The 27,980-nt window shown below is 43.3% G+C and overlaps 1 protein-coding gene across 1 annotated transcript; it reads left to right on the top strand.

Annotated features, from left to right (window-relative positions):
- The first annotated feature begins 42 nt into the window (after positions 1 to 42).
- On the top strand, positions 43 to 26,552 carry CMTM7 (CKLF like MARVEL transmembrane domain containing 7). Its single transcript, XM_086850495.1, has 5 exons — positions 43 to 310; positions 19,222 to 19,395; positions 22,187 to 22,285; positions 23,348 to 23,429; positions 23,787 to 26,552. The coding sequence occupies exons 1-5, from the start codon at positions 149 to 151 to the stop codon at positions 23,798 to 23,800; spliced, it is 531 nt and encodes a 176-aa protein (XP_086706621.1). The 5' UTR covers positions 43 to 148; the 3' UTR covers positions 23,801 to 26,552.
- The last annotated feature ends 1,428 nt before the right edge of the window (positions 26,553 to 27,980 follow it).

The following is a 27,980-nucleotide window of genomic DNA, read 5'->3' as shown; positions in this document are numbered from 1 at the left end:
GGGCGGGCGGGGAAGCGCCGCGCTCCGCCCGGCCCCGCCGGCCCCGGGGCGCCGCCGCCCGCCCCGCCCCGTCCCATCCCGTCCCATCCCGTCCCATCCCGCTCCCCGGGCCGGGCCGGCCAGCGGCGAGGGCAGCACGGACGCAGCCATGTCGCACGGGGCTCGAGTGATCCGCACCGGGGTGAGCAGCGGGGGCCCCGCCGCCCCGCCGCCCGTCACCGTCGCCTCCTCCTCGGCGGGCTCGGACGCGGAGCTCATGGACGGCGGCTATTTCCGCTCCTGCGCCGGCATGCTGAAGGTGGCCCAGATGGTAAGGGGCGAGCGGGGCGGGGGACGCTGCCGGGGCTCTGCTGGGGCCGGCGGGGATGGCGGGGATGGCGGGGATGGCGCTCCACGGTTCTTGTCCGCGGAGCGCCGTCGGGCAGCGCTGGGGCCGCGCCTCCGGGCGGCTCCGGCCCCTCGGCTCTCGCAGCTCCCAGCAGCACGGAAAGCCCACGTTCCTCTGGCAGAGCCAAGCGTCTTCTGTCGGAAGCTGCCTTCGCCTCTTCCTTAGGCAGCAATGAGCGCTTCTGACCAGACGGACGTGTCCGAGCCCAAAGGAGCGGTGTTAACTTTTTGCCGCTGACAGCGATAGCGCCGTGATGCGATGGCACATCGTGCTGCGGTGCGACCCCTCATTCCGTAGCGTGGGTAAGTTCTTAGGAGACAGCGGGGCCCAGTGCCGGTGCCCATAGCGACCTGGTACAGGTGGGCACCACCCCTGGGGCTGCAGCTCCTGCTGGCTCCGTGCCCTGTCTGTCAGAGACCTCCCGCAGTGACACTGGCAGGGATGTGGGAGATGCTGGGCTGAAATTCAAAAGCAGTTGATGGTGGAACGCTGCCAGGATTTGAACTGATGCCTTAAATCGGTTCATGAAATTCAGCTCCATGCAGATGTGGAGAAGATTAACAGATGGATAAGCTCTTTCTCGTTTTTATGGCCCATAATTATCTGTGGGATGATTTGTCAGCTTAATTACAGTAGTTGCAGTGATAATGCCCAGGAAAAGGCACGATAGGCATCATGCACCGATACCTCCACAGGTACGTTTTCATCCTGCAAAAACTTGTGACAGCGTTTTATCCTGAAGTTGTTACTTTCATCTTTTGTAAGCTCCCAATGCCTTCTTTCCCCCTGCCTGTATTCATCCAGTCATTTTTAAAAAGTTGTGTAGGTTATTAGCACCTAGATTTCTAAACTGGCATTCAAAGTTAGGATTCATTATGTTCTGAGTAGTAGCATCAAATCCCCGAGTTTATCTTCAAAAGCTGCCCAGTTTCTTCCAGTTCATTATTAGCTGTCAGCTGCCCTTAGAAATGACCCTGAGTAGCAAGAGATGAATTGACCATGACTGGCTGTGGCTGCCTCCACCTGCTGAGCATCTGCCCTGCGCTCCTGAGCTGTCCCTCACTAAGAATTCTGTGCAGTAGGAGCACAAAGAGGTGTTTGCTGCCTTCTTCTGGCTTGGGTTGTTCCCAAACCAGTGAGTGGAGCTGGGGAATCTTTTCAGGAAGAGACAAGGGAGCATGTGTCTACCTTGCAACTGAACCCATAGCCCTAAAACAGTAGACTTGTGCTCTGCTGATGAGCTGAAATTTGCTTTCACCACTGTGGAAAGAACAGTTCCTTTTATGGAACTAGAAATAACTAATCCTCTCTGCCCTCCATCCTGCTGTGGTGTCTCTACAGCTCTGAGGTGTGACTCCTAAAGCTACCACAGCATGGTTACTCGTGCTGTAATGTCACTTTCTGCTGCATGTACTAAGTGCTTGCATTCCTTACATGCTTTACATATTTTCATGTGCTGGATGTAAATCTGTGTAATTTTATGTAATGCTTCACATACTTAACATAAAGTCGTATTTTATCAGTGCAATTCAATCTAAAATTCATCCAAATTTAGCAAGTGGCTCTCTGTGGTGACTTTGACAGAAGTTAAAATAATCTAAATTATTTTTCCTTTGCACTCTTTCAGCTTTGCCTTCTTATATTTTTCTGCTTTTTATCTTGCCTGTACACATCAGTAGGAGTTACCTCAGGTATTCAAGGAACTTTGGGCAAATGAACTTCTGGCAGTATCACATATCACAATAGCGTCTTGTCAAATAATTCCATAAGAAAACCAAATGTTTGTGCTGTAGCATGTAGAAATAACCATGATACATGAGTTCTAGATTTACTCCTGCACCAAATAAAATAGGGAGACCTAAACAGTTTTACAAATCTCTTTCATCTCTTCTCAGACAGTATTTGTATCCACAGGTCCATTTGTACGAGCATTCAGTTCTCCTAGTACAAAATGTTGGCAGTAACTATTTTTTGGTAAGGATTTCTTTATGCTAAATCTGTAAACATTCCTTCACTAGTGTTGGTGTGGCTAGTGGCTGTAGTCTTACTGAGAAGGAGAACCCTTATGCTGGCACAGGGCAAAGGTAAGGTCGTTTGGGTTAGATATATATCACGTTTAGTTGTGTGCTGGGCCTCTGAGTTGTGATTGTGAAGAGGAAACGTTACAAGTTTTGTTCTCTCTTCCTCAGTCCCCTTTACCAAGAAGTAGAGGATGTGATAGAGAGCAAGAAAGAAACATTTCATAATTTACTGTAAAGTTAAGGGCTGTCTGCTGTGCTTGCTAACTGAAAAAGCCCCGATTGTATGTATATGTGAGTGACACAATTCTAATATATGACAACAACATGTATGGAAATCATAGGAAGGAAATAGAAGAAAATGTTACAGCTGTTCTGCTGTAAGACAGAAAGACTAAAATTCAGGAATATTGAAGAGATTGTGCAGCCTGAACTGTTGCTAATTTTTGGATGTTAGCTGTGTTTTCTCTTGAAATTCTGGTGCTGTGGTGTCTAGCACAGGATGAAATTTAGAAGGAAAAAGTGTTTACTGCCTCTAAGCCTACACAACTTCTTTTACTTTTTTTGCTAGAGAATTGTTTTAACCTTGTAGAATGGTCATAGCTTCTTCACAGCCTAGGGAATAGTCAATAAATATGTTGAAAATGAAATGGAGGAGAAAACATAGTTATGCAGACTTGTGTATTTTGTGTGGCAGTAAGAGAACTTGAAGGCTGCTTTTCTATGTGTGACTGTTACTAACCACAATTGGGGTCCTTTTCAAAATCCAGTCTGAACTGATTTTAACAGGAAATTGCAAAGTATTTCAACATCTAGCTTACCCCAGCTTGTTTCACTTGATGTTGTTAATACAGCCTTTGCTTTTTCTTTCCTTTTCTTCTTTGTTTTCTTTTTTGTACTTGCTGTTTTGCCAAGGATCCCACTCTGCCCACCTTGGTTCTGTAGCAGCAGTGTACTAAGCAAGTGTGTGAGTGGGTGTGTATCAGTGTGCACAATACACATAGACCAGAAAAACTGACTTGAATTACTTGAATTTTAGTCAGCTTGACAAAATTGACACAGATGGCACACTTCAGCATTCTGCATAAGCTGTGCTGGTCTGGTTGAGGCACATTTGCTTTGTGTCCATGCCACTGCTGGCTTGTTTTATTGTAAGTCTTTGCAGGAGCCTCTGTTGCTTAGCTTGGCAAGTTCTCAGTAGATGGGTTCCTGGGAGTTTTTTGAGGCATCCTGTGCCAGCAGGGTCAGGGGTGTGAGCGTGCATTTGTGTTGTCACCAGGGTGGCTCAAGTGCCAGCACTGATAGATTGAAACAAGTCTGGTTCCACTGAGTTTGTCCCGGAGCCCTCATGGGCTTTTTACATTTTTACAGCTGAAGTCTGGAGGATACCACTGACAGTGGAGGAGGTCCTGCTTTCAGCACAGCCCATGTTAGACAGGGGAGCCTGTAGAGATGTCCCACTCCCTTAGGCACTTGGTAGGAATGGTTGTATCACCTGTCCAAAGTGTCTGGTGCAGAGCTCTGCAGGAATTGACCATACAGACTGAAGAGGGAAGAGAGGAGCTGAGAGCTCACATGTAGGAGAGCCATCAAGGCACAGCACATGCCTGTGTAGGTCTTCCAGGATTCTCAAACTGTTCTCAGACCACTCCTTTTGCCTGAGAGGTGTGGAGTGACCCATGGCCTCTTTTGCCTCTCTTTCACCTCCCCCAGGTTGGGCCAAGCTAACTTTGGTTCCAGTTCAGACTGGAGGCCATTGTTCCCACAATTGACACCACTGTTACTCTTACAGCTCCATCAGGGTAAGCACAGCCTCGCAACACAGGGTGTTTTAAGCTAAAACCAGTGCTGATTCTGTCAGCTCAATATGAGCCAAAAATTCCACAAGACAGAAAACAAAAAAATCAAAATTGCCTTCTCAAGGGTGAAGGAAAGATTTACAAGCAATTGTAATGTAAAGAAAAAGGATAAACTCAATACAAGTTGATTTAACAACATTCATTTTAACTTGTTAAAAATTTTAAAGCAATAGCTAAAGCTTTTCTGCAGAGTATCTATTTAATTTCCAAAGTATGCCTTGACAAAAGCAATGACATACTTGACAAATGAATGGCCAACAAGACAGTCAGTAATTCTGAGCAACTTTGAAGTGTGCTGAAACCTCTCTGGGTTATTTGTATACTAATACATAGTTGCATAATAGTATTCAAGAGAATATTCATTCATCTAACACTGAAGGCAAGAGAATGCTGGTGGTTAGGTTGCTGTAGCCTAGTTCCATTTCTGAATGTGCTCTATAATATCAGACAAATTTACAGGGGAGCTATATTCAGAAGAAGTTAAAATAAGAAAAGAAAGCAAAATCTGTTAGTGCAAGAAAACAATTCCTAATCAAAATCATTGATGCAAGAAAAAGAAATTCATGAAAGCAAGCGCTGCTTGTAATTATTTGAGAGCTACTCAGTCTTTTAACTCGATCTTGAGACTGAAGCATCTTCTGCCCATGGAGTTGATTGAAGTAAAACATCTAATTCCATGCAGTAGTGTGTCAGTGACACAATTTTGCCTTCATGGTAATAAAGCTGCTCAGTCAGAAGAGAGGCATCCTGGTGATATGCAGAGGTGCTGAAATTGTGAGCCTGTCTGTGAGTCCTGTATAGACAGTGCTTTCAGGGGGATTGAGGAAAATCATCCCAAAAATGTGCCAGATAAACTACTGGCTAAGCAATGAGACACATTTTCTGAGGCCAAGGTCAGAGCTGTTGTAGCTGCTCATTATTTTTGTTGTTCTGCTGGAAACGGCAATAAAAGGGCCTTGCTGGGCGTGCTGAATAGAGAAAGAAAAAAATTATCTGAGTCTTAGATGGCTCCAAAGTACGCTGGAGCACTTGAGTAAGGAATGTCCAAGCTTGGTAATTAAGCCCAGTAGGACTGGGAGGTCCTGTTATTTCCCCTCTGACAGCACCAAAGCTGGCTGCCTCAGCCACTGGTGTTTTTTCCATGCTGCTGCTCTGGGTGCCCATTTTTCTCTGCAGGTGTTTGTGTAAGAGCTGGAAGCAAACGCGGTGTTCTCTGCATGTTAACCAGGGAGTGCTTGCTGGCAGGCCGACACACTTCTGTTTGACGAGGTGAAATTTCACAAGCAACACCATTTTAAGGAATTTTTCCCTTCTGTCTTGTCTCCATGCAGCTGTTCTCAGCTGCAGTGGTGCAGGTGTCCACCAGGTTACACAGTACCAGGGAACTAGTGGAGGTTTACTTCAGCTCCCTGGTTTTCTTTTTCCATAAGTGTTTTTAGGGAACAGTGCAGCCATAGAGGCTACTGTGGGTAAGAACAAGTGTCTGGCATGGAAAGGCAGGAAATACATAAGCTTGAAATGGTTCCATGTGTTTCAAACCACAAGCTGAAAATTTAGTCCTTTTGCTTTTTTCACTTGGGCAGGGGAAAGTTCTGTACATCTGTTTTAAATTCTATCTACCTCTTTTAGGAAAAAAAAGAAACTCGTAATTTTTCTGATGTCAAAACTGCTCTAGAAGGCTAAAAAAAATCAACTCCAGTATATTTGCAAAAAAGCAATTATAGTTATTGTTAAGCACTAGGATAGCTCTGTTCTGAATGTGTCAGTGAATGTTTTGTTTGTTGCTTATTAAAAGACGCTTTCTAAAAGCTCAAAGTTAGAGACATCTTTCACTGCTCATTTGGTGCATCCATTAGATTTGTTGCAATACATTCATTAACAATCTCTGTACATGTAGAGGTGATTCTTTCTGTAGAGGTGATTGAACAGGGGTCAACAAATACATTTTCTGAAATAACAAAAAAAAAGGGAAATGAAGCATAGAAATTTACATCACCTGAGATGTGTTTAGTATGCCTGAAAGAGCAGAGTGAAGTATTGGCAGTGGTTTCCTGGTAAATTTGTTTTATGAGAAGTTAAATTTTAAGGCACCATTTAAGAATCTTAGGTCATATGGTGTCTGTGGATAATAATGTGTGGTGGAAAATATGGATTCTTACTGCTCTGTGACCTCCTTTTAAGGTGTGCAAAACCAGTGTGTTCCCTGTTCTCACTTTGGAGATGGTGTCCCTTTGAACATCCTCCTCTCCTGCCACAGAGTGAGAGATACCAGTGGATCCTCTGTTTACAAGTTCAGTCTCCATCTGCTCAGAGCCTGTACATGACAAAGAGCATCTTGCCAAGCATCCTTCCTTGGGTTCCAGGACTGTAGGGGCTGGAACAATTTGTTGTGTCTCACTGTGATCCAGCAGAAGCCATCACTGAGAGAAGCACACCTGACCCTGAGGCTCTGGTACCTGCTCTGCATTACTGGGGTATTGTCCCCCAAAGCCAGACAGTGTTTCCCTCTATGAGTAAGTGTTTCCTCCGCTCCCCTCCCTGGGGAGTCCCTGTGAGGTGTTCACTCAGTCCTGCGGCTGAGCTGTCCCCTTTGTGCTATTGTCACATCATATGTGCTGTGGCCTTGTCCTCCTATTTTGTGGTGATATGTAAAGTATACAGCAGCCAGAAATTGCTATTTTCTGTACACAGAGTTCAGACTCTGAAGTTGCTGTGATTTCCCTTCACCCACCTGCGAGCTTCCTCTTCTTTGCGTAACTGAGATTCTTGCAGGGGTCATTGTGGCTGAAACAACTCCCTGCGCTGTCATGATGGTCATCTGATGAATGTAATGGCAAGGACAGATGTGCCTGACTGGTCAAGGCTAGGTGTCTGCAGCTTTCAAAGCCAAAACAAACCTGGCAGCTGTTCCCACAACAATAGCAGCAGCTGCAATGCTTAGGGCTTCCTCTTCTGCTCACAGCTTCCCTTAAGGAAAATGGAAGTGCGATGATGACAGAATTGAGAATCTGCTTCTGGGGGAATTTTCTTATATTTTTGGCAGTTTGTTGTGTTGTTTCTTTTTTTTTTTTTAGGAGTACCACTAATGAGTTCAAGACAAGTGCTGACAGCTGGGCAAGAAGTATGCTGTTAACATGAGATGACCATCAGCAGCTGCAGAACTGCAGACTGACTTAGCCTATTTTCCTCGAGTCTGTAATCATTCTCTGCAAGAGCTCTTTTCTTTGTTTTGGAAAAGCACAGTCTCCACTTACTGCTTCTCACCTGCTGGCTTTTTGAGCCCTTTCAGCAGTTGCTTGAGTATCCAACTTCCTAGCAGACACAGGAGTGCTGTCCCAGCCTGTTGGAGAGGCCTGTCAGTCTCCAGGCGCTCACGAAAGCTGTCAGCTGCGACAGTGCCACAGGGGAATCACATGTCTTCCCATTTTTTCCCCTTTTTCATCACCCTTCACTCCTCTGGCACCTTGCTAAGCATTGAGTATTCAGACTTAGAAAAGGTTGTTCTCTGGTGTGCAAAGACCCCCCTGATCCAGCCAGCCACGTGTGATGATACCAGTTCATCTGGGGGTCATCATGATGTTTTCAAGGACTCTCACCTATATTGTCCTGATGAAATGCCAGCACAGCTAACAACGTGCACTTCGGTGATGTAAATGAGTCCTCCTCCTATTCAAGGAGACTTTGCTCAAGGCTCCCTTTCCATGGCTTAGCAAAGCCCTTGCTGGAGATGATAGATAAGAACTTTTTAATTGCTGTCTGTGCGACTGCCAGATGTCAGTGTGGTGATCTCTGAGGCAGAGGGAGATATGCCAGGTGTCAACTGAAGATCTGAATCAGTCAAGCACTAAATGCCTCAGACAGTGGGAAGGGGTTGTGTTGTGAGCAGCATCTGTAAGGATGAGCGATGAGCAGATTGCTCGCTGAGGGTTGGCAGACGGAGGCATGAGACATCACTGAGCGCTTCATGTGGTATCCCCTGATCTCAACAACAACTTCCAGAAAGATGAGATTGCTTTTTATTTTTTCATGCATTTAATTTGCTAGGTTAACTAGAATGATCATTGCCATGGGGTACTGGTTTTTCTGTTGTATGTTCCTATCTTACTTATAACTGCCTCTGTGCTGCTAGATGTGTGTTGGATATCCAGAACATGGTGGGAACTTTGCTGCCTGTAAGTGTACACAGTGTACCCTGGGCTTCTAGCAGCAAGCCAGTCTGAGCCAGGCTTGGTTGGGCTCCTTCTCTGTAGGTGGTATTGCCATGCACAATTGGTGGATCCATTTTTAGACAGCCATTAAATTTATCTACAAGAGCTCGATAGCTCACAAGTATGGATTAAGCTCTTTCTATATTGTTTTTATGTTCTATATATCACTGCCAGTATGGGACTTCACTGGCTTTTTAATGGGGAAGCAATGCAAACAAGCTAGTCAGTACATCTGAGAATGGTGCAGAGTGGAGTCTCAGAGGTTCCTGCAGGCAGTTCATCTTCCTAGCCAATAGGAGGAAGTATGGCAGGTGAGGTGGGCAGCCTCCTGCAGTCATTCTCCATTTACACAAACACTGTGGACTGCCTTCTCCTGTCATTCTGTCTGACTTCCAGATATACCAGATGGGAAGAACAGTTGACGTGGCTCTCCAGGAGGATCTAGAGGTTGGAAGTTCTTGACTTGCAGAAGAGAGAAGTATCAATCACAGCTTGCTGTGCAATTTTTGAATCTGGAGAGATTTGGTTATACTAATTCCTCTCATTTTTGGTTGCTAGCAGATACACCAGTTTCTCCTAGGGAAGTCTGGAGATTCAAGTCTCTTACAATGTTTTTTACTTTCTGTAGTCTTTTGAAATGTGATTTAGAGATTTCCCTACTATGCAAGATACATGATACAGTGGGGTGAACTACAGGAGGAGCCACGTGCATATATGTTTTTTTGCAGCAGTAAGGTAGTATTCTTCTAAATGGGCTTGTCTGTGTGTGACACAGGTTCCCAGCAAGCATCACAACTGGGGCTGGGGGGCCAGAGAGCATAGGCTGAGTGATGGTATCTTTGCATCTACAGAAAATTAACAGTTATACAGAGGATGTGTCTCTGCTCTTACCTGAAAGAGCAGGCTCGTCCATTACTCAGGGGTTATTACTTGGTGGGAGGGAGCACTGGGGTGGGTGGCTAGCTAGCTGTTACATGGGGGCTGTTGCCTGCACAGAGAATTCATTCCTTATTAATAAATGAACAAGCTACAAAGTGCAGGGTTCTCCTGGCTTTGTCCACAGTTGTATTTTCAGTTGTTGCAGGTGGCACCTCTTTGAAAGTTAGAGGGAAAGCAGCTGTGTTTCCCAGAGTTGGAACCTTGCTAGGGCATTTGTTGTATTAAAAATTCTGTTCCTATCCTTGTAGACATGCTAGCAGTCAGCTGTGCCATTAATAGTGTTTTGCAGTGGATTTTATGTGTTTGGGGAATTGTTTGTAACTTGCATTATGCCCCTTGTGCAATGTTACTCAGTTGCTGCAATACTTTGAGGGTCATGTGTACAGCTTTTATGTAGATAGAAAAAACTTATTGATAGTGCTTTCACAGTTGGAATGTTTTAAATTTAAGTTGATTTTTAAACAAATTGGAGAGAAGAAGAAATAAAATTATGAGGCTGTTGTGGGTAACAAGCTTTTATTTTTTTTCACTAATTCACTGCCTGATGAGAATATAGCATGTTGTTTGTAATGTAACTATGAAGTTCTCAGCTTTCAGTAAATAACATGCAGGACTGTATGGTGCCTTTCAGTGTGTGCAGGCAGCTGTGGGATTGTGGCAGGGAGCTAGTTCAACTGGCAGGGGCGGGATTGAAGTCCTGCATGCACTGTGATCAGGACTTAATTGCAGCTAGACATGACAGAGAATTACCTTTTTAATGATGATGGCTAATGCCCTGCAGCAAGGGCTCTTTAATAATGTCCTTCATATGCTGGTTCTGGGATTACCCCACACCCTTTTCTAGCACTGAGGCCTGGGCCTGAGCAGATAGATAACTTCTTATTAATAGACGTAGAACACCACTTGCTTGTACTTAGGATTGTCCTCTTATCTGTGTTGTAGAGGGTCTGAATAAGATTATTTTGCCTTTTCTCACCCTCCTACCATTTTTTATCTCCAATAAATAGCCTGTGGAAATAGTGGTGCACAAGAGAAGTGACTTATCAGAGGCCAGGCAGCCTCCTTATTTTAGCAAAGCAGCCAGACAAGAAGGAAATCTGCCCAGACGCAGGGGCTGAGAGATGATTGTGCAACCAAAGACTGACTGCTTCACAGAACCATGCACTTGCAGGCAGCTGATTTCATCTGTCATTAAAGAAATTCCAAATGGACTGTGCCCTTTATCTTCTTTTTCTAGTAAGGGTTTTTCTCTTGCAGCTCACATTTCCAGCACTGCCCTGGAAGAAGGAAATCTTGATTATAGCAGCAGTCAACATTGCTGCTTAAATTAGCTGAACCAGTCTTGCATGAACTGCTGTTGTAACCTTGGTCTGTGCTTTTCACATCTTTTTGATTTGGGAAGCTGTTAAAAAATTACTTTACTCCATCCAGAAATATGTACTTAATAATATGTGGGTGTTGCTCCACTGTGTTGAGGTGTAACATTTGGAAATGTACAGCTGTAGTCAGTGACATTTCTCCAGGGCACAGTTATCCTGATTGGCTCTTGTAGGGATGGAAAATTCCATTTACTATCTTGGCTGGTGTCACAAGCTGGAAACTTTGACTTTTTTCGTTCAAATACAAAAAGCATTTAGCTCTTATTATATATTTTTTTTAAAAAAGGCTGTGATGAAACTGCATGAGGGTCAGTGCTGTCCCTTGCTCCAAATTTGCAGACACTGTTTCTGTACGATTACTTGCATTGAAACTTGGGTACGTTTTAAGACAGTGGAAATCAAACAAGGTTTTACCAGTTTTATGAATAGTCCCCCTCTTTTGAGATTCAGGAGGAGGGACATTAAAGCAGTACAAAGGTTCATCAGTCTTCCAGCAAGTACAGTGGATGAAAAAGAAGAGCACTTTCAGATATTACCAACAGGAAACTGCTGAGCCAGAGCTGCTGCCCACAATGTTTGTACAGGTGTAGCACTATGCTGAATCCTGTCCCCTGACATGTTTCCCCTGAATGGTGCTAATTTTTGGCTAGCTAATTTCAGTACATGCCCTGATGCAAGAGAGTGGGAAAGATAGGAAATGTTGAAAGAGTGAACTTGGGCACATTGTCATTTATAGAGGGGAATTTGGATGGGAAAGAGTGAGAGATACAAAAGGAGAAGAAATATGGAGCGTAATGGAGGGAAAGAAGAGGAAAGGGGAATAAGGAGCAAGGAAAAAAGGAAACACAAAAAGTTGTTTCTTCTTATGGGAGGATACAGTTGAGGGGAAAAGTCAAGAAAAAATATTCTGAGAAACACAAAGATGTGGTTGTACATTGCATGGCAAAGTAATTAAATGAAAAGATAACACAGAGCTGGGTGGATTATACATGAGGGTGTGTATGTCACAATATTGTGGTAAAACTTTGAGATAAGAGTTATAGTGTTTCTCTGTAACTGGGTACCTTGAGGCAATTTTGCTTCTTATTAATGTTATCTTTCCTCCTGCAGTTAGGTTGGCATTTCACATCTTATTTCTATATAGAGAAAGAAAACTATTATCCAGAGCTTAAAGTTACAGGGTAAGGTAGTGGTTTCAGCCTGGCAATTCAGTATGTCATTTTGGGATTTGTAAAAACCATGGTCTGTGTCTTTCTGCCACGAAGATTTTTAATACTGCTCCTTGTACTACCACAGCAGCTAGAAATCCAGATAAGGGGTAGTCCACATGCAGTGAGTCAACCCCAGCTAGCAGCCAAACACCCAGCCAGCCTCTCACTCACTGCCCTCCCCTGCAGGATGGAGAGAAAACAGAAGGAAGGCAAAAAGACCCATGGGTCAAGATAATGACAGTTTTATAAGGAAAGCAAAAGCTGCACGCACAAGCAAAGCTGTGAATTCTTCCACTACTCTGTTTAAGGCCAGGCTGGATAGGTGGTCTAGTTGAAGGTGTCTCTGTCCATGGCAGGAAGTTGGGAATAGATGTCCCTTCCAGCCCCAAACATGTTGTGATTCTATGATTCTGTATGTAATGGTTGCTTGGGAAGAGAAATGCCATAACTTAAAATATTCCCTCTTAAACCTCCTTGTCTTGAGCTTTTATCACTGAGCACAACATGATATGGGCTGGAAAATCCCATTGCTCAGTTGGAGCCAGCTGTCATTGCCAATGTCTTGCCCAATTCCAATGTCTTGTGAGCTGCTTTGGGAAGAGGGGAGGGAGAAGAGAGGCAGAAAGCCTTGTTGCTGTGTGAGCCTAGTTCAGCAGCAGTGGAAACGCTGGTACGTCATCAACACATTTTAACCACAGAAAGCCCAGCTCCTGTGAGCTGCTGTGAAGGCATCTTGTGTCACACCCTCACCAGAACACCACCACCGTGCAGGGGCTTGCACAGCCACAGTGGGGAAGGATAACCTGTGCTCCACACTCACTAGCACAGTGGTGGAAGAACTGCTGCACAGGGGTGACTGAAAATGTGCAGTATTGAACAGTCAGGGGTGGTCAAGAGGATGAGTAGTAAAATAGTCCCAGCCCTAAAGATTAGAAAACAGTTTATTTGCCATGTCTTGTGCATGGTGTGCTTTTTGAATCACTGCTCAGTTGGTTATATGTGGATAAATGACAGGAAATAAAAACCCATTTCCATTTTACTGTGAGCTAGGACTCTCGTTTTTGCTTATCTTGTGCACTGAGGGAGCAACTCATAGCAAGTCTCAGAAAGTGAACCTTTTCCTCCTTTTGCTTGTTGTGTGGCTTCCTCCTTGGATGATTTTCACACCTGCTTGTCTGCTACATCTGTGATCTCTTGATTGTTCATCTGGGCTTTTAGGAGAGGGGAACAGGGAGGAAAAGGATATGGGTATTTTGGTATGGTTTGGGGGCTTTTGTCCTGTCTTTTTTTGTTTCTTTCTTTGTTGGGGTATTTTTAGTGAGCATCTGTTTTCATTCACTCTGTAAAAGAAAACAGTTATCTTGCCCTAGATATTTGTTATCAGTCCTCAAATTTTTTGCCTTTATTTTATATGTCTGAAGTGTTTGAAGGTCCAGAACTTTAGCACAATGCGTGTGGAGTCTTTAGTAGTCCTCATTTGGTGACTGGAGGAGTTGAAGTGGTGAAATATATGATTTACTGAAGTTCAGACAGAAGTAGGGTTACAAAACTGGGGTCAGGATTCAAGAGTTAGTGACTTACAATTCCTCCCTTGTGTCAATGTTTGCCTGTGGAAATGGCAACCTCAGAACATCAGGCTTTCCTTTAAGAGTGGGGTTTGTCAGTACTGGAGATCATGCAGGATTTATGTTTCTGCAGGTAGCTGTGCCTATGGAAAATTCAGTTCTCTCCAAATGTTACAGAAGAATTAGGTATTGGCAATAAAGCCAGGGCTTTATTTATGACATCCATTATAGTAGGACAGTAGAAAAAGATCGTACAAAGCACTTGCACAGATTGATTCCTGGGTTATAAAATTGTTCTGCGGTCAGATAAATGACAATCTTCTACCACATGAGCAGAAAATGTTTTGTGGTGCCAGTTGACTTGTAGGTACATGCAGAGCAAAACAAGCCCTTTCCTTTGTTACCCTCAGGGCACTAGTGAAGGAAATCGTACTTGTAATCTCTGCACTGGTGTGCAGTCCTGCGTGCCCCTTCCTTGGAGCAGGTGGTTCCCTATTTGAACCTTCTTTGAAAGGTTTTTTCTATGTTCCTTCTTTGAACTTTCTGGCTTGGCCTGGGCTTTTCCATCTGTGCTGGTGCACTCCAGCACGGTGTGTTAGTGCAGGAGAGCCCAGCCCATTAGTCCTGAGGGGCAGGCAGCTCTTGAGCAGCTTCACTGGTGGCCTCTGGGACCAGTGACAGGACTGGAAGCCACAGGAGGACCCAGCCAGCAGAGAGGCTGAGGGTTGTGTGGCTGGCTTGCTCTGGGTCTCAGCATCCCCCATGGGGACAGGGTGTTAGGAGCCAAGCTTTCTCTGTAATTGCATTTTCAGGACTACAGCCACCCAAGAGTGAGCATGGGGAGTAAGAAGTAGAATTCAAACCATCTGAAAACAGGAGTACTACACCACCTGGGCCTCATGCCATGGGGCTTTTCTCCAGGATGCATTTGCCTTAGGAGTAATTGGAAGTTGGATCTCCATCCTATGTATGATTGCTTCTTAATATGAAGGCATGATTCCTCTCCTTTCATTGAGAAGGTGTTGAATTTTCCTGCAGTGGAAGATTCATTTCCTTGAAGTCTTGATATACATTTTCCTTGTTTTTTACTGAGTGTAATAATGACCAGTGGACTCCAGATGCTCATTCTTTGTCAGGGACAAGAAGGAACAAGGAGGAAAGTAGCTGATTTTTAAAAAGAAACAGCATTTCCAGGGAACACTTTCAGAAGCATTTTATAGCACAGTGGAGGAGAATGTATCCCTCTTGTCCAGTCCTTCCCTATCTTCTCTAGCCTGAGAGGTACAAAAGAGAAGTGTGCCATTCTGAACAGATGGATGTAATATCTATGGGCAGGAAGAAAGATCCAGAGAATTACAGGTTTGTCAGCTTCCTCTCAGTCCCTTGGGAGATGATGAAGAAAATCCTCTTAGGAAGCATTTCCAAACACATGAAGGACAAGAAGGTGATCAGGAGTAGTCAACACAGATTTACAAAGGGGAGATGATGCTTGACCAGCCTTACTGCTTTTCTGTAATGAGATGACTAGCTTGGTGGACAAGGGAAGAGTGATGGATGTGGTTTACCTTCATCTTGGTAAGGTTCTGGTCTCCCATAACATCCTCACAGACAAGCTGACAGGGTATGGATTAGATAAGTGGGCAGTGAGCTGGATTTAAAACTGAACAACCTGGCCTAGAGGGTTGTGATCAGTGGTACAAGGTCCAGCTGGAGGCCAGTCACTGGTGGTGTACCCCAGGGGTCCATACTAGGGCTGGCACTGTTCCACATCTTCATCAGTGACCTGGGTGATGATGCAGAGTGCACTCCTGGAAAGTTTGTAGATGATGAAAAACCTGGGAGGAGTGGCTAATGAGCCAGGGGATTGTGTGCTACCATGGAGAGAGAGATCTTGGCAGGCTGGACAGAGAGGAGTCTCATCAGGTGCGACACACAGAAATGCCAGGTGCCGTATCTGGAGGTGTTTAAAGGTTAGGCCCTGCGCCAGTGCAGGCTGAGGTTGGAAAGCACTTCTCCAGAGAAGATCTTGGGATCCTGGGGAACAACACACTGACCACAAGCCAAACATGTGCTTTTGTAGTGACAGTGGCCAACAACTTCCTGGACTGCTTTAGGAAGAAGAGCACATCAGGAAAGAAGAAATTGTGTTTCGTTTTTTTGGTAGATCTGAATTAACTTCAAATCAGAATGGGGTTTAGGCTTGGGAGGGTATGTCAGTGCCATTCAAGAGGCAGCATTTTGCACAATCACATAGCAAGGATGTGGTTACCTCATCTTCAGCTTCAAGTAGGGAATAGGATGCAGATTCTGTAAAAGTCTGGCAGGTTCTGTTACGTCTTTTCTGTCAGCTACGTGCTGACTGCCTTTAGCCCACATTGCCTTGACTGCAAGACAGTTCCTGATCTATCCCAGTGTCCCTAAACTTGCTTCACGACTCACTTCAAATATCTCTCCCAAAGGAGAGTCAAGAAGTGGATTAGTTTAAGCTGATCAACTTCTATGAAACAGAGTAAATACAGAACTTTATTTAAATCCATAAATCCCTCTTTGGAGTTGATTAATGCTTATGGTCTTTATTTTGCTTCTCAAAAACCAGAAAGCACTTAAGTAATAGTGCCCTGCAGTGTGTCCTCACCCCTTTTTGCAATGCAGGTCTGGAGTCCAGATGTGTATTGTGGAGCACACTGAAATCTTCTATGAGACTGACCATCACTTTACCTGTACTTCTGGTCACACTGGCTTGCTGGCTATGGGTTACATCTGTGTTGTTCTCACAACCTGTCAAATGCTATATTGAAATGGAAATAGCAGTGCCCTGGATTTTTTTGTGCCTCCAGTTTTTATTTTCAGGGTGTATAAACCTGCTCCCCTGAGCACAAATGCATAAAGAACACTTGTAAGATTTGATCACTTCAGTGCTTTGCCATTTATTTCTCTCTCTCTGTGCTACAAACTGACTTCTGAAATAGATGCTCAGCTGTATCCCAGACAGCTACATATTTATCACTTTATCACTCAGTTCTCTGGAAACCACAATCCCAGGGGCAAAAAAAAGGTGCAGTCATCACCAGGTATATCATGATAAACCAATACCTGGTGAAGGAACGTCAATATTTCTCAGTTTCAAAGAACAAGTGATATTGTGTGGCTCTATTACCTGTATTTGTTAGCATTCTTCTTTCAACAGGTGAGTTTTAAACTCTGACTGTACCTGCAGGCAGACAATATAGCGTGGCAGACGTGGTACAGCTTCATATAAAGTTGTTGAGAGGGTCCCCTTTGCACCTGTCCTGTGAAACAGAATCACGTACCTATGAACCAAGGACCCTCTTTAGAAATGGCAGGTGAATCTCATGCTGCAAGATTTATGCTAAGAAGGTAAATCTTCGAAAGAAAAATCTCTTTCTGTGCAGTGGTTTCTTCCTATCTGTACGCTGAGGCATATCTAAAACCAAAGAAAGGGGAATCTTTACTAATTGGATTTGGAGTTTAGTTATTAAGAGCTGTTGAAGTGGAAAGTGTGTTTGTTCAAATCCACCATTCTACCCTGCCAGGAGCTGAGCAGATTCTTCATTGGTACCACGTACCAATTTTCTTATTTCTGAGGATTGTGACACCTCTGATGTATTTTCTATCCTTGGATGACTCACATTCTTCTTTATGCTTCTCAATTTTTTATACCTTTTAACTGAAAAGAAAAATACTGCTATGCTTCCATGAAACTGAAAGAACTGGGTCTAGCTTAAACAAAGGGTTTTTTTCCCCAGTACTTTTTAATATTTGGATGGTGGTTGTACTTCAAGAGTCCAGTCCTCCTTATCCTTTGTACACTGCAAAAAAACCAACTAAAGTTAATTGCTCATGCATGAAATGAGCCAGTGGGCAGATTTAATATTTCTGTAAATTAACGCTTCCTTCTTGATTTTCACAGTGTAATTGAAACTGGGAACTGATTATTGTGAAGAAACCTGAATAAGAGAAACTTCTTCTGGCCTTTGGTGGTTAGAGAATGTTGTCCTCATCCCACCTTTATCCACGAGCAAGACTTGGTGCTTGCTGTGACTTGTTGTTGAGTCTCCCTATAGAACAAAATTTCATTAAATTTAATTTTGAATTATGGAAATAATAGCTGAGTCTTGCATCACTTTGAGTGTTCTCCTAGATTATAGGGTAAATTATCTGCTTCTGATTGTTTGGGTTATTCAGTGGCTAAGTCAGATGACTCTGCATAATTGACATTAGGATTCAGAGAGCAGGGCATCACTTGCAGGGCTAATATCAACTCCTAATATCAACTGCCACAGCAAAAGTAATGGGGCTGGGCCAGGTCTGACAGCAGTTTAGCCACCTGTGTGGGAAAAGAATCTGGAGCACTGACTTTTTTCTTTGAAGCCACAGTTTAGGTGGTTCACTGTCAAGACATTGATGTGGCTGTTTGGATGGAGTTTGGTGAAGGAGACAGGTCCTTGTGAAGTTTTTACATACAGACCTTTTGGTTGCCCTTGTACATGCATATATTTAGCCTGTCCACTTAGAACTGAGCAGGTGAAACTTGGCTAATCCCTGGGGAGAATCTAAGCTATGTTGTTTGGGCGTAGGGGTTTTCTTTTTTCTCTTTTAATCTTAAGGAAATTATTCTGATAATGAATGCAGATGGTTAGGAGTTTGGAAGATGAGTGTGCAGGAAAGGATGGTACTGTCTTGAAGTGCTGGCTTCCTCAGATAGTTTTTAATGTCTAGGAGAAACAATTAAAATGTGAATCATTATAGCTTCTAGCTGACTTTGGATGAACTAAAAATTACAGTGGCTGAAAGCATGCACTGATTGAGTCTGTAATAAAAAAATATTTTAGTATATTCTCAGCAGATTTATTTCAATCACCCAGATTAGCCAGGCTGGTGGAAGCAGCAAGATTAGAAAAATAAACAAGTAGCTTTAGATTAAAGAAAAAAATTAAATAGCTTTTGTCCTTAGCAAGCATACAGCTGAAAGAAGTTGTAAAATAAAGCTTTATGGTTTTATGTGGCAGTGTTAACTTATGAAAGTTTTGGTGCTGAGGTGGATTAAATCAGTTCCTCCAAATGTTCATATCATTTACTCTGATACTGCCTTACAGTCCACTAATACTTCTGCTCTGTAGGTGGTAGAAAAGGAAGAGTAAAACTCTCGGCTCAGGTTCTCTGATTTCTCATGTGGAAAATGTCACTAAATGAAAGGGAAGGTGCAAGTGTTCATGGACACCTCCATTTTCACAGCTCTCAGTGAGCTCCTTCTGAAAGTCTCTGGGATTCAGATTCTTCAGTCACTGGTGCAACTCCAGGCAGTCAGTTTCATTTCTCTATTTGAGACCTCTGCTGCTCTATGTGGTACATAGAGACATCTTCAAGTTGAATTCTTCAGGCTGAAACTGCTGCTTTCCTTCTGGCCATTGCTCCTTTCCCCAGTCCCAATGGTTGCCTCATCTCATTTATCAGCTAGTTATAAAACGTTATTATCATGCTTATTATCATGTTACTTTGTCTTCCATTTTGATGGGACCATCCATTTACATTAGATACTTGTCTTCTAAGTGCCATTTTATTGTGCTTAAAATCATCTCCACGACCCTCTGAGCACCACAGTGAAAACCTTGAATGTGCCTTTTGTCTTCCAGATCTCACTGCTGATTGGATTCATCAGTGTAAATAACTCTCCATGGACAGATTACAGTGCATACAGCTTCTTTCAGATTGTCACCATGTGCGACTTGGTTATGATTTTGTTCTTCTACATCATGCACATTTTCAGAGTCTACAGGAAGCTGACTTGTGTTAGCTGGCCGCTTGCGGTAAGCCTGGGTTTCTCTCCTCTCTTGGGGGGTTGAGGTCTCACTTTCTCAGTCCATTCCCTTGTGCTGTCTCACAAAGATAGGCTGTCTTTCACTCAGTTCTTTTTTGCCTAGTGTGCAAATCCTTTTGTTGCTTGCTTTCAGTTCAGCAGATTCTGGAACTGTAAGATTTTCAGCTGATTTGGATTTGATTCTGCCCTCCTTTACGCAGACATAAATCTAGATTTACTATATGGAAGGCAATAATTTTATTAATAGACAATCGAAAGGAAGCTACTGATCATCAAGCCTTCAGCAGATGGGTCCTAGCTCAGGTCATTTATAGCAGCTCAGGGATTGCTGAAGTACCAAATCATAGCATTAGAATTCATGTACTACATCCTGTCCCAAAATAAAACCTGCGAGTGCTATTTAAGTCAGATGTGCCTCTTTCTGGTACGGTTTTAGACAACTTACACAATAGCAAAAAATAGGAGCCTCAGCCTGATTGCCATAGCCTGGCCATTCCTGGGATATCCTGCAGGATGTTCCTGCCTCATTCCTGCATTTCCCATACACATCCATCTCTCATATACTAGCAGAGAACCAACAGGCAGCACCAAAAATGTGAGACCTGAACTTCCTCAGTAGCTCTGGCTCGGGTCAGCTAACAGAAGAGTTCTGTATCCTAGCATGGGATGATGGATTTTAGCAACCTCTTAGAATACGCCTCCCTTACATATGTTAGTTCCACTGAAGAAGGATCAAAGGAGTGGAGAAAGCCAAGTGGAGAGATAGAGAGGAATTTTGAAACCCAAGAGGTGGTTGGGTGGTGATTAATGGAAGCTATGTAAGTAATTTACAGATCTAAGATAACAGTTTGTCCATCCATCCACTTACAACCAGAGAGAAAAATTTAATTTTCTTTTTAGCTGAAGAATATGGTTAGACTTCTTTTTTTCAAATGTGTGCTGTCACTATCTGTTTTTAAAGGTACTTATTTATCTTGAGATAGTACAGCTGCAGGGATTGAAATAAAGGAGCGAAGTAAGCTAATAAATTACTGTTTTGCAGAGCAGCATTTAGTGAGTGCATTGCTGTAACAGGACTATGCTATTTTTGCCTCTGCATGGGCTGCTTTTGTTTTTGGTTTTTGTTTGGTTGTTGTTGGTGTGTGTTTAATTATTCCTCAACGTTCCAGAGTTTAAGGCGCTGAAGTTTGTGGCTGCTCAGCTTCAGAAAGCCCTATAGGATGTGGTGCTTGAACATTGCTGCTCTGTTACAAAACAAACAACCTCATTTTCAGTCACGTTTAAGTATCTTTGCAGCAGAAGAGGAAGACATGTGAGAGAGTCTTGGAAACTACAGCTAGCATTTGGATGAGTTTCCTGGCAGGATCTTTACATTGCAATCAGGGGCGTGATTTCCAGCCAGTAAAGCTGAAGTGGTTCAAGAGGTTGTTCATTGCTGACAGCTTTTAAAGCTTGGAAGTATTTCTCCAATGGGGCACTCTACTGGCCCTGCGGGGGGGTGGTTCTCCACCTAATGTGGCCTTTGACAACTCTGTTGCAGCTTTGCCCATCCCTTGGATTCCTCTAAAGTAGTAGCCTGTGTACACTGCTTTGTTTGATGTCTCTAAGGACACAATGGCATGTCCCATTTGCCTGCTGCATCATGGGCTAGTCAGAGGAGCCTCCTTATGCATATAATTTATTCTGGCAAATGCAAGGGTTGAGGTTTTGATTACCCAAAACAAGCTTACAAATTAGGGAAGTAACTTGTGGTCTCAGAGCCTACTTTACAGGAAAAAATCCTCCTCAGCTCTTTTTAACACCTGAGCAGAGTGAAACTGGTATGGTAGACTGTTCATATTCTGGGCTTTCCTTGGACAATTTCCTTTTGGGACTATATTCTGTCTTTTGGTTTGAGACAGAATCTTTCCTCTCCTTTGTATTTGCTCGGCTCATGCTGGTAGTGCAGTGCAGGTGAAGGAATCAGATATCCACCTGCCCCACCCCACCATGCACAAGAAACAACCCGTGTTCGGTGTGCAAACACCTGCACTGGTTATCATAAGCTTTGTGAGGATTCAAAATTGAAATCCATGGATACCCACTGCTTGTAGCAAGGTAAAACTGACCCCTGGACTGGTACTTGTCACACCAGAGAAGAGTTTAAATGTGGTGCCTTGGTTCTCTCTCAGAAAACCCCATGGCATCATGTTTGACTGCAGCTGTGCTTTTCATGGCTTCCCTCCTTTCTCTGTGGTTTCCAGTCTCGGTTGATAGAAGTTTTCAGTAAATGCAGCAGAAGATTCAGTGCTTACTTTCTAAGATTATCAGAAGTAGGAGCATTTGATTTTCCACTTATGCCATTTCATATAGGCTAGAGAAATATAGAAATATGTCCTTAGGGTTCCTTCTTTCCTCCAGAACCATCTCTTTAAGTAAGGTGTGTACTTGATGCAATGAAGTAATGTACTGTGCTGAATTGAAAGGGTTGCATCCATACTCAGTAAGCAAATCCTGTTCTACATTAGTAGACCTAAACTGTTCTTTTTTGAACAGAAATTGAGGTTTGGTATAAAACCCACTCACAAAGTGAGTTGCTGGTTTGGGGTTTTGGGGTTTTTTTCTGTTTTGCTTTTTTTTTTTTTTTTTTTTGGGGCTTTTTTTTTTTCTTTTTGACTATGTTTTGTCCTCTGGGTTTGAGGATTTGAGTTATCCCTGCCAACTTATTTTCTTTCTGAGACATATCAAAATGCTTTCCAGATAAGTTTCCCTTCTGATTTGTGCTGTGCTTGTCTTTACAGGAGTTTCTTCATTATTTAATTGGTACAATTCTGCTTCTCATTGGATCAATTGTAGCAGCAGCCAAGAGTTACAATATAACTGGACTTGTGGCTGGAGCGGTAAGACTGTGCTTTTTAGGCTTGACACTTTTAAAATGGCAATATATATTAAGCAGGACATTGGAAATGTACCTCTTGTACCTCTGTTTTCTTACAGACTTGCCTTACTTGTGTCTTGGTTGGCTGAACGACCTTTTAGCTCATTTCAGTGAATGTTCTGTAACACAGTGCCAACAGAAATATTTTGTTGTCGGATGCTGGACTCACCACTAAAGTTGATATTTGTCCTGATATAGCGCTGAAACCAAAGGCTTCTGCTTTAACTCATAGGAACTAATGTGTTTAGGTGAAGAAGATTAAGCTAATTAAATTTAAAAATTAAAACTAAGACAATTAACTTTTGACAAAAGACTGTTGTAGCAGCTGAGGTTACCTAAAGGATTTCACCCCCCTGTTCGGCAGTCAACACTTCCTGTTCCTGAACAGAGCCCTGTTCAAAATAATTTGTACTGAGCTAAAACTCACTGGGGCTCTGAGCTGGCTTCTGGCAGGTGCTCTCTGCCTCTCTTGGCTGGAAGGCTTTACAGAGAGGCATGACTTCCAGTGTGGGTGACAGTATTTTCACAGCAGCAGGACCTGAAATACAACTCCTCCAGAATAAAGAACTACTTTCAGAAACTTAGTCCTGATGATGCAAACAGACTGGAATACCTACCTGACTTGTTTATTTGGCAGATAGCAAGGAAAGACTTGTTTGAATGGGGCAGTAAAAGAGCAGTAATCAGAGGTGCTAGAAACAGACTTTTCTTTGTTGCAAAATCCTAGTGAGAAGTTTAGAAGTTGACACTCTGTGCTGCTGTCCAGCTTTTTCTCCCTCCTTGTGTATGACTCTCAGTCTATCTTTCAGTTTTGACAAGACATAAGCTGCTACTATACAGCTTCTACAGAAATTTCTGGGTTTTTTAGTGTTTTAGCAGAATGGAGTAAAAAAACCCACTTCTTTTTGGGTCTGTTAATCCCATAAAATGTGTAGCTGAATATACAAAAGTGCCCATACATGCATGGAATATGTGTCATCAAATGCTCCATAAGTATTTGTGGTTTGTTTGTTTTCTCATCCAGACTTTCGGGTTCCTGGCTACAATACTTTGTGTTATAAGCATGTGGTCATCCTACAAGGTTTCGTGCATCACACAGTCAACAAGTAAGTATTGTGCTGAGTAACTGCCAGAATGCTGCCCAAAATGAATATTTATAGTTTCTGGCACGGGGCTGTGTCTACCTGGAAGGATTTATTAATGCCCTGGTTGTTGTGACTCAAAATTACTCAAAAAGCAATAATTCCCAATTTTCTGTCACCACAGACGTTATCACACCTACTGACAGCTGTTAGCAAATAACTACAAGAGCAAAATAACTTGCTTCTAGCAAGTAGTGAATGTGGCAATGCCTTTTTTTTCTCCCTCCCCCACCCCTTAGCAAACGATTTCCTGTGTGTTGCTTAAGAAATTGGATGAATTTGTTTGTGGCAACACAAGTGACACTGTCTTCCTTTTCAAAGATGCATCTGTGTGACTCCATCACCTGTGCAAGACGTCTGCTTACCTTACCAAACAGGATACCAAAGAGGAGTGTTCACTACTGAGGAGAGAGCCGTGGGTATTTTGTTACTAGCCCGGACAAGCTGGTAGCTTTGGAAGATCTACTTGAATGCCTATGCAAAACAATGTTGTGAACCAAAGTTTTTTTGCTCTCCCCACCTCCCCACACCCAAAGAAGTTTATAATGGAGAACCTGCTTGTTCTGGAGAAAGACAACTGTCTCTCAAGCTGGGGCTATTTCCAGCTATTTGCAATAAGTGTATTTAAAACTCATTTGGACAGTCATTTGGTTCTCCTTTCAGAGGGATGGAAAAAATTCCTTCTGATTTCCTCCATCTGTTTACACGAGGGGAATCCTGCAAATTCCTACCTGATTCTTAACTTCCAAGGATTATATGTTTAACAAAGGAACAGTTACAAACTAATTTGTGCCTGGATAAGCTGACCCAAGCCTTTGTTACCTCTTTCCATCAGAACTGTGGACTTTTTCTAACATCAGCTCAGCCAGCATCAAAAATTATGAACTGAAACTTGAAAACATCACTGCAGACACTTCCTCCTAGCCCCAACAGCACACGATGAAATCAGGGATTTTCTCCATGAAATTTTAGCAATCAAAGATTATTTGTAAAAAATTCCCTTGCCAAATACAGAAAAATATGTACCCAAGAATATACATTTAATATTTTATGGGGTCTTTTTTTTTCTCCTTTTCATAGTAAGACCACTTCTGTAGAAAATTTCTATGCATTTGCTATAAGTTATTTGCTTTGTAATCTAACAGTGTTTATGGAAAGCCCATTGTGAATGGAACAATGCGCTTCTTTCTCTCTCTTACATGTGGTTTTGTCACTTCCTCTGCCTCAGCTGGAATCTGTGCTCCTGGGGACTCTGCCCAGAGCCTGGACAGACAGAACAGTTCAGTTTTATCCAGCCTGGTATGATCATGAAATTCTATGTAACTTCAGTGCTGAGACAATGCCTTCTTGGCACCTTTGTCTTTCCTTTTGCAGTCCATCTCTGGTGAGCTGGGAATTCTTTGCAGGAAAAAAGGAAGCATGGGCTTTCCTCCTCCTCCTTGGTGCTTCTCCTTTCATGTCTAGCTGGGAAGTAGAACTTGGATTATTCTGTCAAGATCGCTGCATGATGGTGCAGCAGAAGTTGCATTTATAGAGTTTACCGGGGACACTCTGAAGAAAAAAGCATTTTCTGGCCTGCTGTATATTTTTCTGTTTGTCTGAAATTCTGCATCAATATTGCCAAGTAATTTAATGGTTTTCTCAGAAAATTCCTTTTGTGCCTCAGGGCAGGTCAGCATATATTGCTATTTGTTGCCACCTTTTTTTTTTTTTTTTCCTATCCTTATATATGTATCTTTACTTAGAATTTATTTTTAACTCTGGTAATTGGCCAACTGCTAAAGTGTCAAAAATTTTGAGTAAGTAAATGAAAATAACTGAGCAGATAACTTGAAGAGGTAAGAATCCCCCTCCTCATGGTACAGTTTCCATGATTCTTTTTTGTATTCCTTTTCAAAAGTGCCCTATTTAGAGCAACACAGAGCAGGAAACAGTTTAAAAGCACTGTGGAAAAACTGTGTTTTTGGTGGATGAAGGTACATACATTCACTCTAAGATAAAGTGCTTCAACATTAATACAGAGGATTATTCAAATCACACACACACACGCTTATGTGAGTAATTTTTTGCAGCAGGGGTGCTTGATCACCAGTCCTCCTGCCAAGACTGACTTTACAGTTTTTGGAAACCAGCGGTCTGACTTTAATTTGGACGGGTATGACAGATGTTTAAGGGTACAACTTCAGCTGTTCCCCTAGAAGAAAAGGACTGTGTTTATTTCTCCTTCACCTCCTGAGGTATCCTCTCAGATTGACGGTAGGAACCTCCCCACGAGCTTTAAGCACACTTGGCAATCCTGTGCCAAGCCAATGTTCTGCTGCAGACAGCGTGAATGCAGCTGGCACCTCAGCGCTGCGGTGGCAGTGGGGACAAGCACCTGCTAAGGACTGGGGCAGAAGCCTGAGCTTGCTCTACAGAAAAGGCCGTTTCCACTTTCTCCTGGAACCATGCCCTCTCTCCTGGCACTATACAAGCCTTTTTTTTTTTCTCTGCCTCTCACATCACTCTGTCACTTGTCACCATATGGAGAAAAAAAAAAGTCCAGGGAGAATTTCATGCAGTCTAACAACCAAAGAATTTCTGAGCTATGTTCTGTGGTCATCCAAAGGATATGTTTTGCTGTAAGCACACTTGCAGTGATCAAGAGATGTAAGTTACCAGTTCCCTTTTGGGTTTTTGTGCCTACTGGCAGGGCTAAAATATTCCTGCAGCTTTGGCTGTTGTGACAGTGCTGGGTCCATAGACCCACCAGATGCTCCTAATCAGGATGCTCTCAGGCTGGAAGACTGACATCTCTGCTGCCAAAGTTTCCTTGCTTTCCCCAAGTCCTCCTTGTGAAGCGTGTCTACCAAGAAAAGCACAGATTTTCTGTTATCACCAGCTCCACCGGGGCTCGTTGAATGACAGCTCCGTCTGGCAGGGAATTCAACACCTCTCTGCTGTACCTCTGCCAGCAAAAGTGTCTTAAGTTTCCTTCAGTGTCAACCTGGCTCTGAAAGCTCCATCTGTCTGCAACTTTGTCAAATATGGGATTCCAGCTGTTTTAGAAATAAACTCTGTTAGCTATTTGGGTGATGTGGAGAATCAGACTGTTGTCCTGGTCATTTTTTTCCTTCCTCCACTACAGCAGTGGCTTTCTCTCAGGGGAGTATCAGAATGCATTCTGTAACTGGAGTACAGTAGGTAAGAGCCACAGAAAAACCTGTTCCCTGCTGTTGTGTTTGGATGTGCTGGTCTCCAACTATCCCACCCAAAAGTTGTCCATCCTCTTCAGCTCCAAGATGAGTGTAGTTTATCCTTTGAGCTAATACAGAGTCTGGGATTCAGTTTTTACTGAAAAATTAAAATGTAAATGTTGTGAGAAGAAAATTGGTAGTACAAACTGTTTCATACTGTGAAAAAAAACGAAACCTCATGTTTGAGCTTTAGGGGCTTGAGATAAGCTGGAGAGTGAATAGTGCTTTTGTCAGGTAGAAACCAGGAAAATGAGAAGGGGAAATGAAACGTTTTCAAAAAGAGGAAGAGTGGCTTTGAAAAGCTTGAGGACCACAGTGTTGGATGAAGACACTGCAGCTTATGTGACCTGCATAACTTGCATACTTTTTCTGTTGCTGAGAATTGGTTGCACTGTTTAGAAACAGTTCACTATGTGAGGTTTAAAGAAGGTAGCAGGACACCAGGATAATGATAACTTGTAATGAAGTGTGTGGTTGGTGGTAGAGTGTCAAGTGATGCTCCATGGAAGAGGACTCGGAACTTACTAGGACAAAAAGGAGCAGGAGAGAAGGAAGATCAGGTGCAAACAGCAGTAGAAAGCTTATGAGGGGAGGAACAAATGTGAGTGCCTTGTGCACTAACAGAAATGGTGGCAGATATTAAGAATTTCTGGCTGTGCTGGTTATTTAAGGGCAGATCTGCCTGGAGTGACAGAGAAGTCTCTACTGCTTGCCTGCACTTTATACCCTGTGTCTGGGATTTTCCTGTTCTGCTAAATAGGAGAAGAGGTGTGGGAGAGACACAAGACCTGACTGCAGGCTGTAGAACGTGGCATCAAGTTGCCATATGCTCTGCCCTGTTTCACTTAAAATTGCAGTGGGCTCCACTGTGCTTAGAGACAGCATGGAACCACGTGGTGCTGCTAAGGCTGTGTGCTGGCCAGGGGCCTTGGCCATCCCTGCAGCTTGGGCAAAGTATGGACCTGCTTTTAGACTGAGTGCCACCAGAAAGCCAAGGAAAGCTGGATTTACATTCACTGGGCCCTGCTGCGCATGCTGGAGGTGCTGCTGGTTGTATGAGCCAGGGAGAAGTGGGTACCAGAGAAAGGGAGGCCCACATCCTGTTCTTTCTGCGTGCAGAGATTTACACCCAGGTGGCAGAAGAGAGCCCTCACCACAAAGCTCTAGGGTGCTCTTAAGCAATCCATGTGTTTGGGCTGTTTCAAGTTTCACACTGGAGCAAGTGCAAGTGCCATGCCCTTGGCTTACCTGTCGCTCCTGTGCAGACACACAGGGCTGC

The sequence above is a fragment of the Cyanistes caeruleus genome, chromosome 1 (genome assembly GCF_971803275.1).
Source record: "Cyanistes caeruleus chromosome 1, bCyaCae1.hap1.1, whole genome shotgun sequence".
NCBI lineage: Eukaryota > Metazoa > Chordata > Aves > Passeriformes > Paridae > Cyanistes > Cyanistes caeruleus.
This window is presented reverse-complemented; position numbering and strand designations above follow the sequence as displayed.

Excerpts from the sequence above, each read along its gene's own strand:
- CMTM7 (XM_086850495.1), top strand. The coding sequence starts at position 149 with ATGTCGCACGGGGCTCGAGTGATCCGCACCGGGGTGAGCAGCGGGGGC. Across the intron at positions 311-19,221 it reads TGCTGAAGGTGGCCCAGATG|ATCTCACTGCTGATTGGATT; the intron begins GTAAGGGGCGAG and ends TTTGTCTTCCAG. Across the intron at positions 22,286-23,347 it reads CTGGACTTGTGGCTGGAGCG|ACTTTCGGGTTCCTGGCTAC; the intron begins GTAAGACTGTGC and ends TTTCTCATCCAG.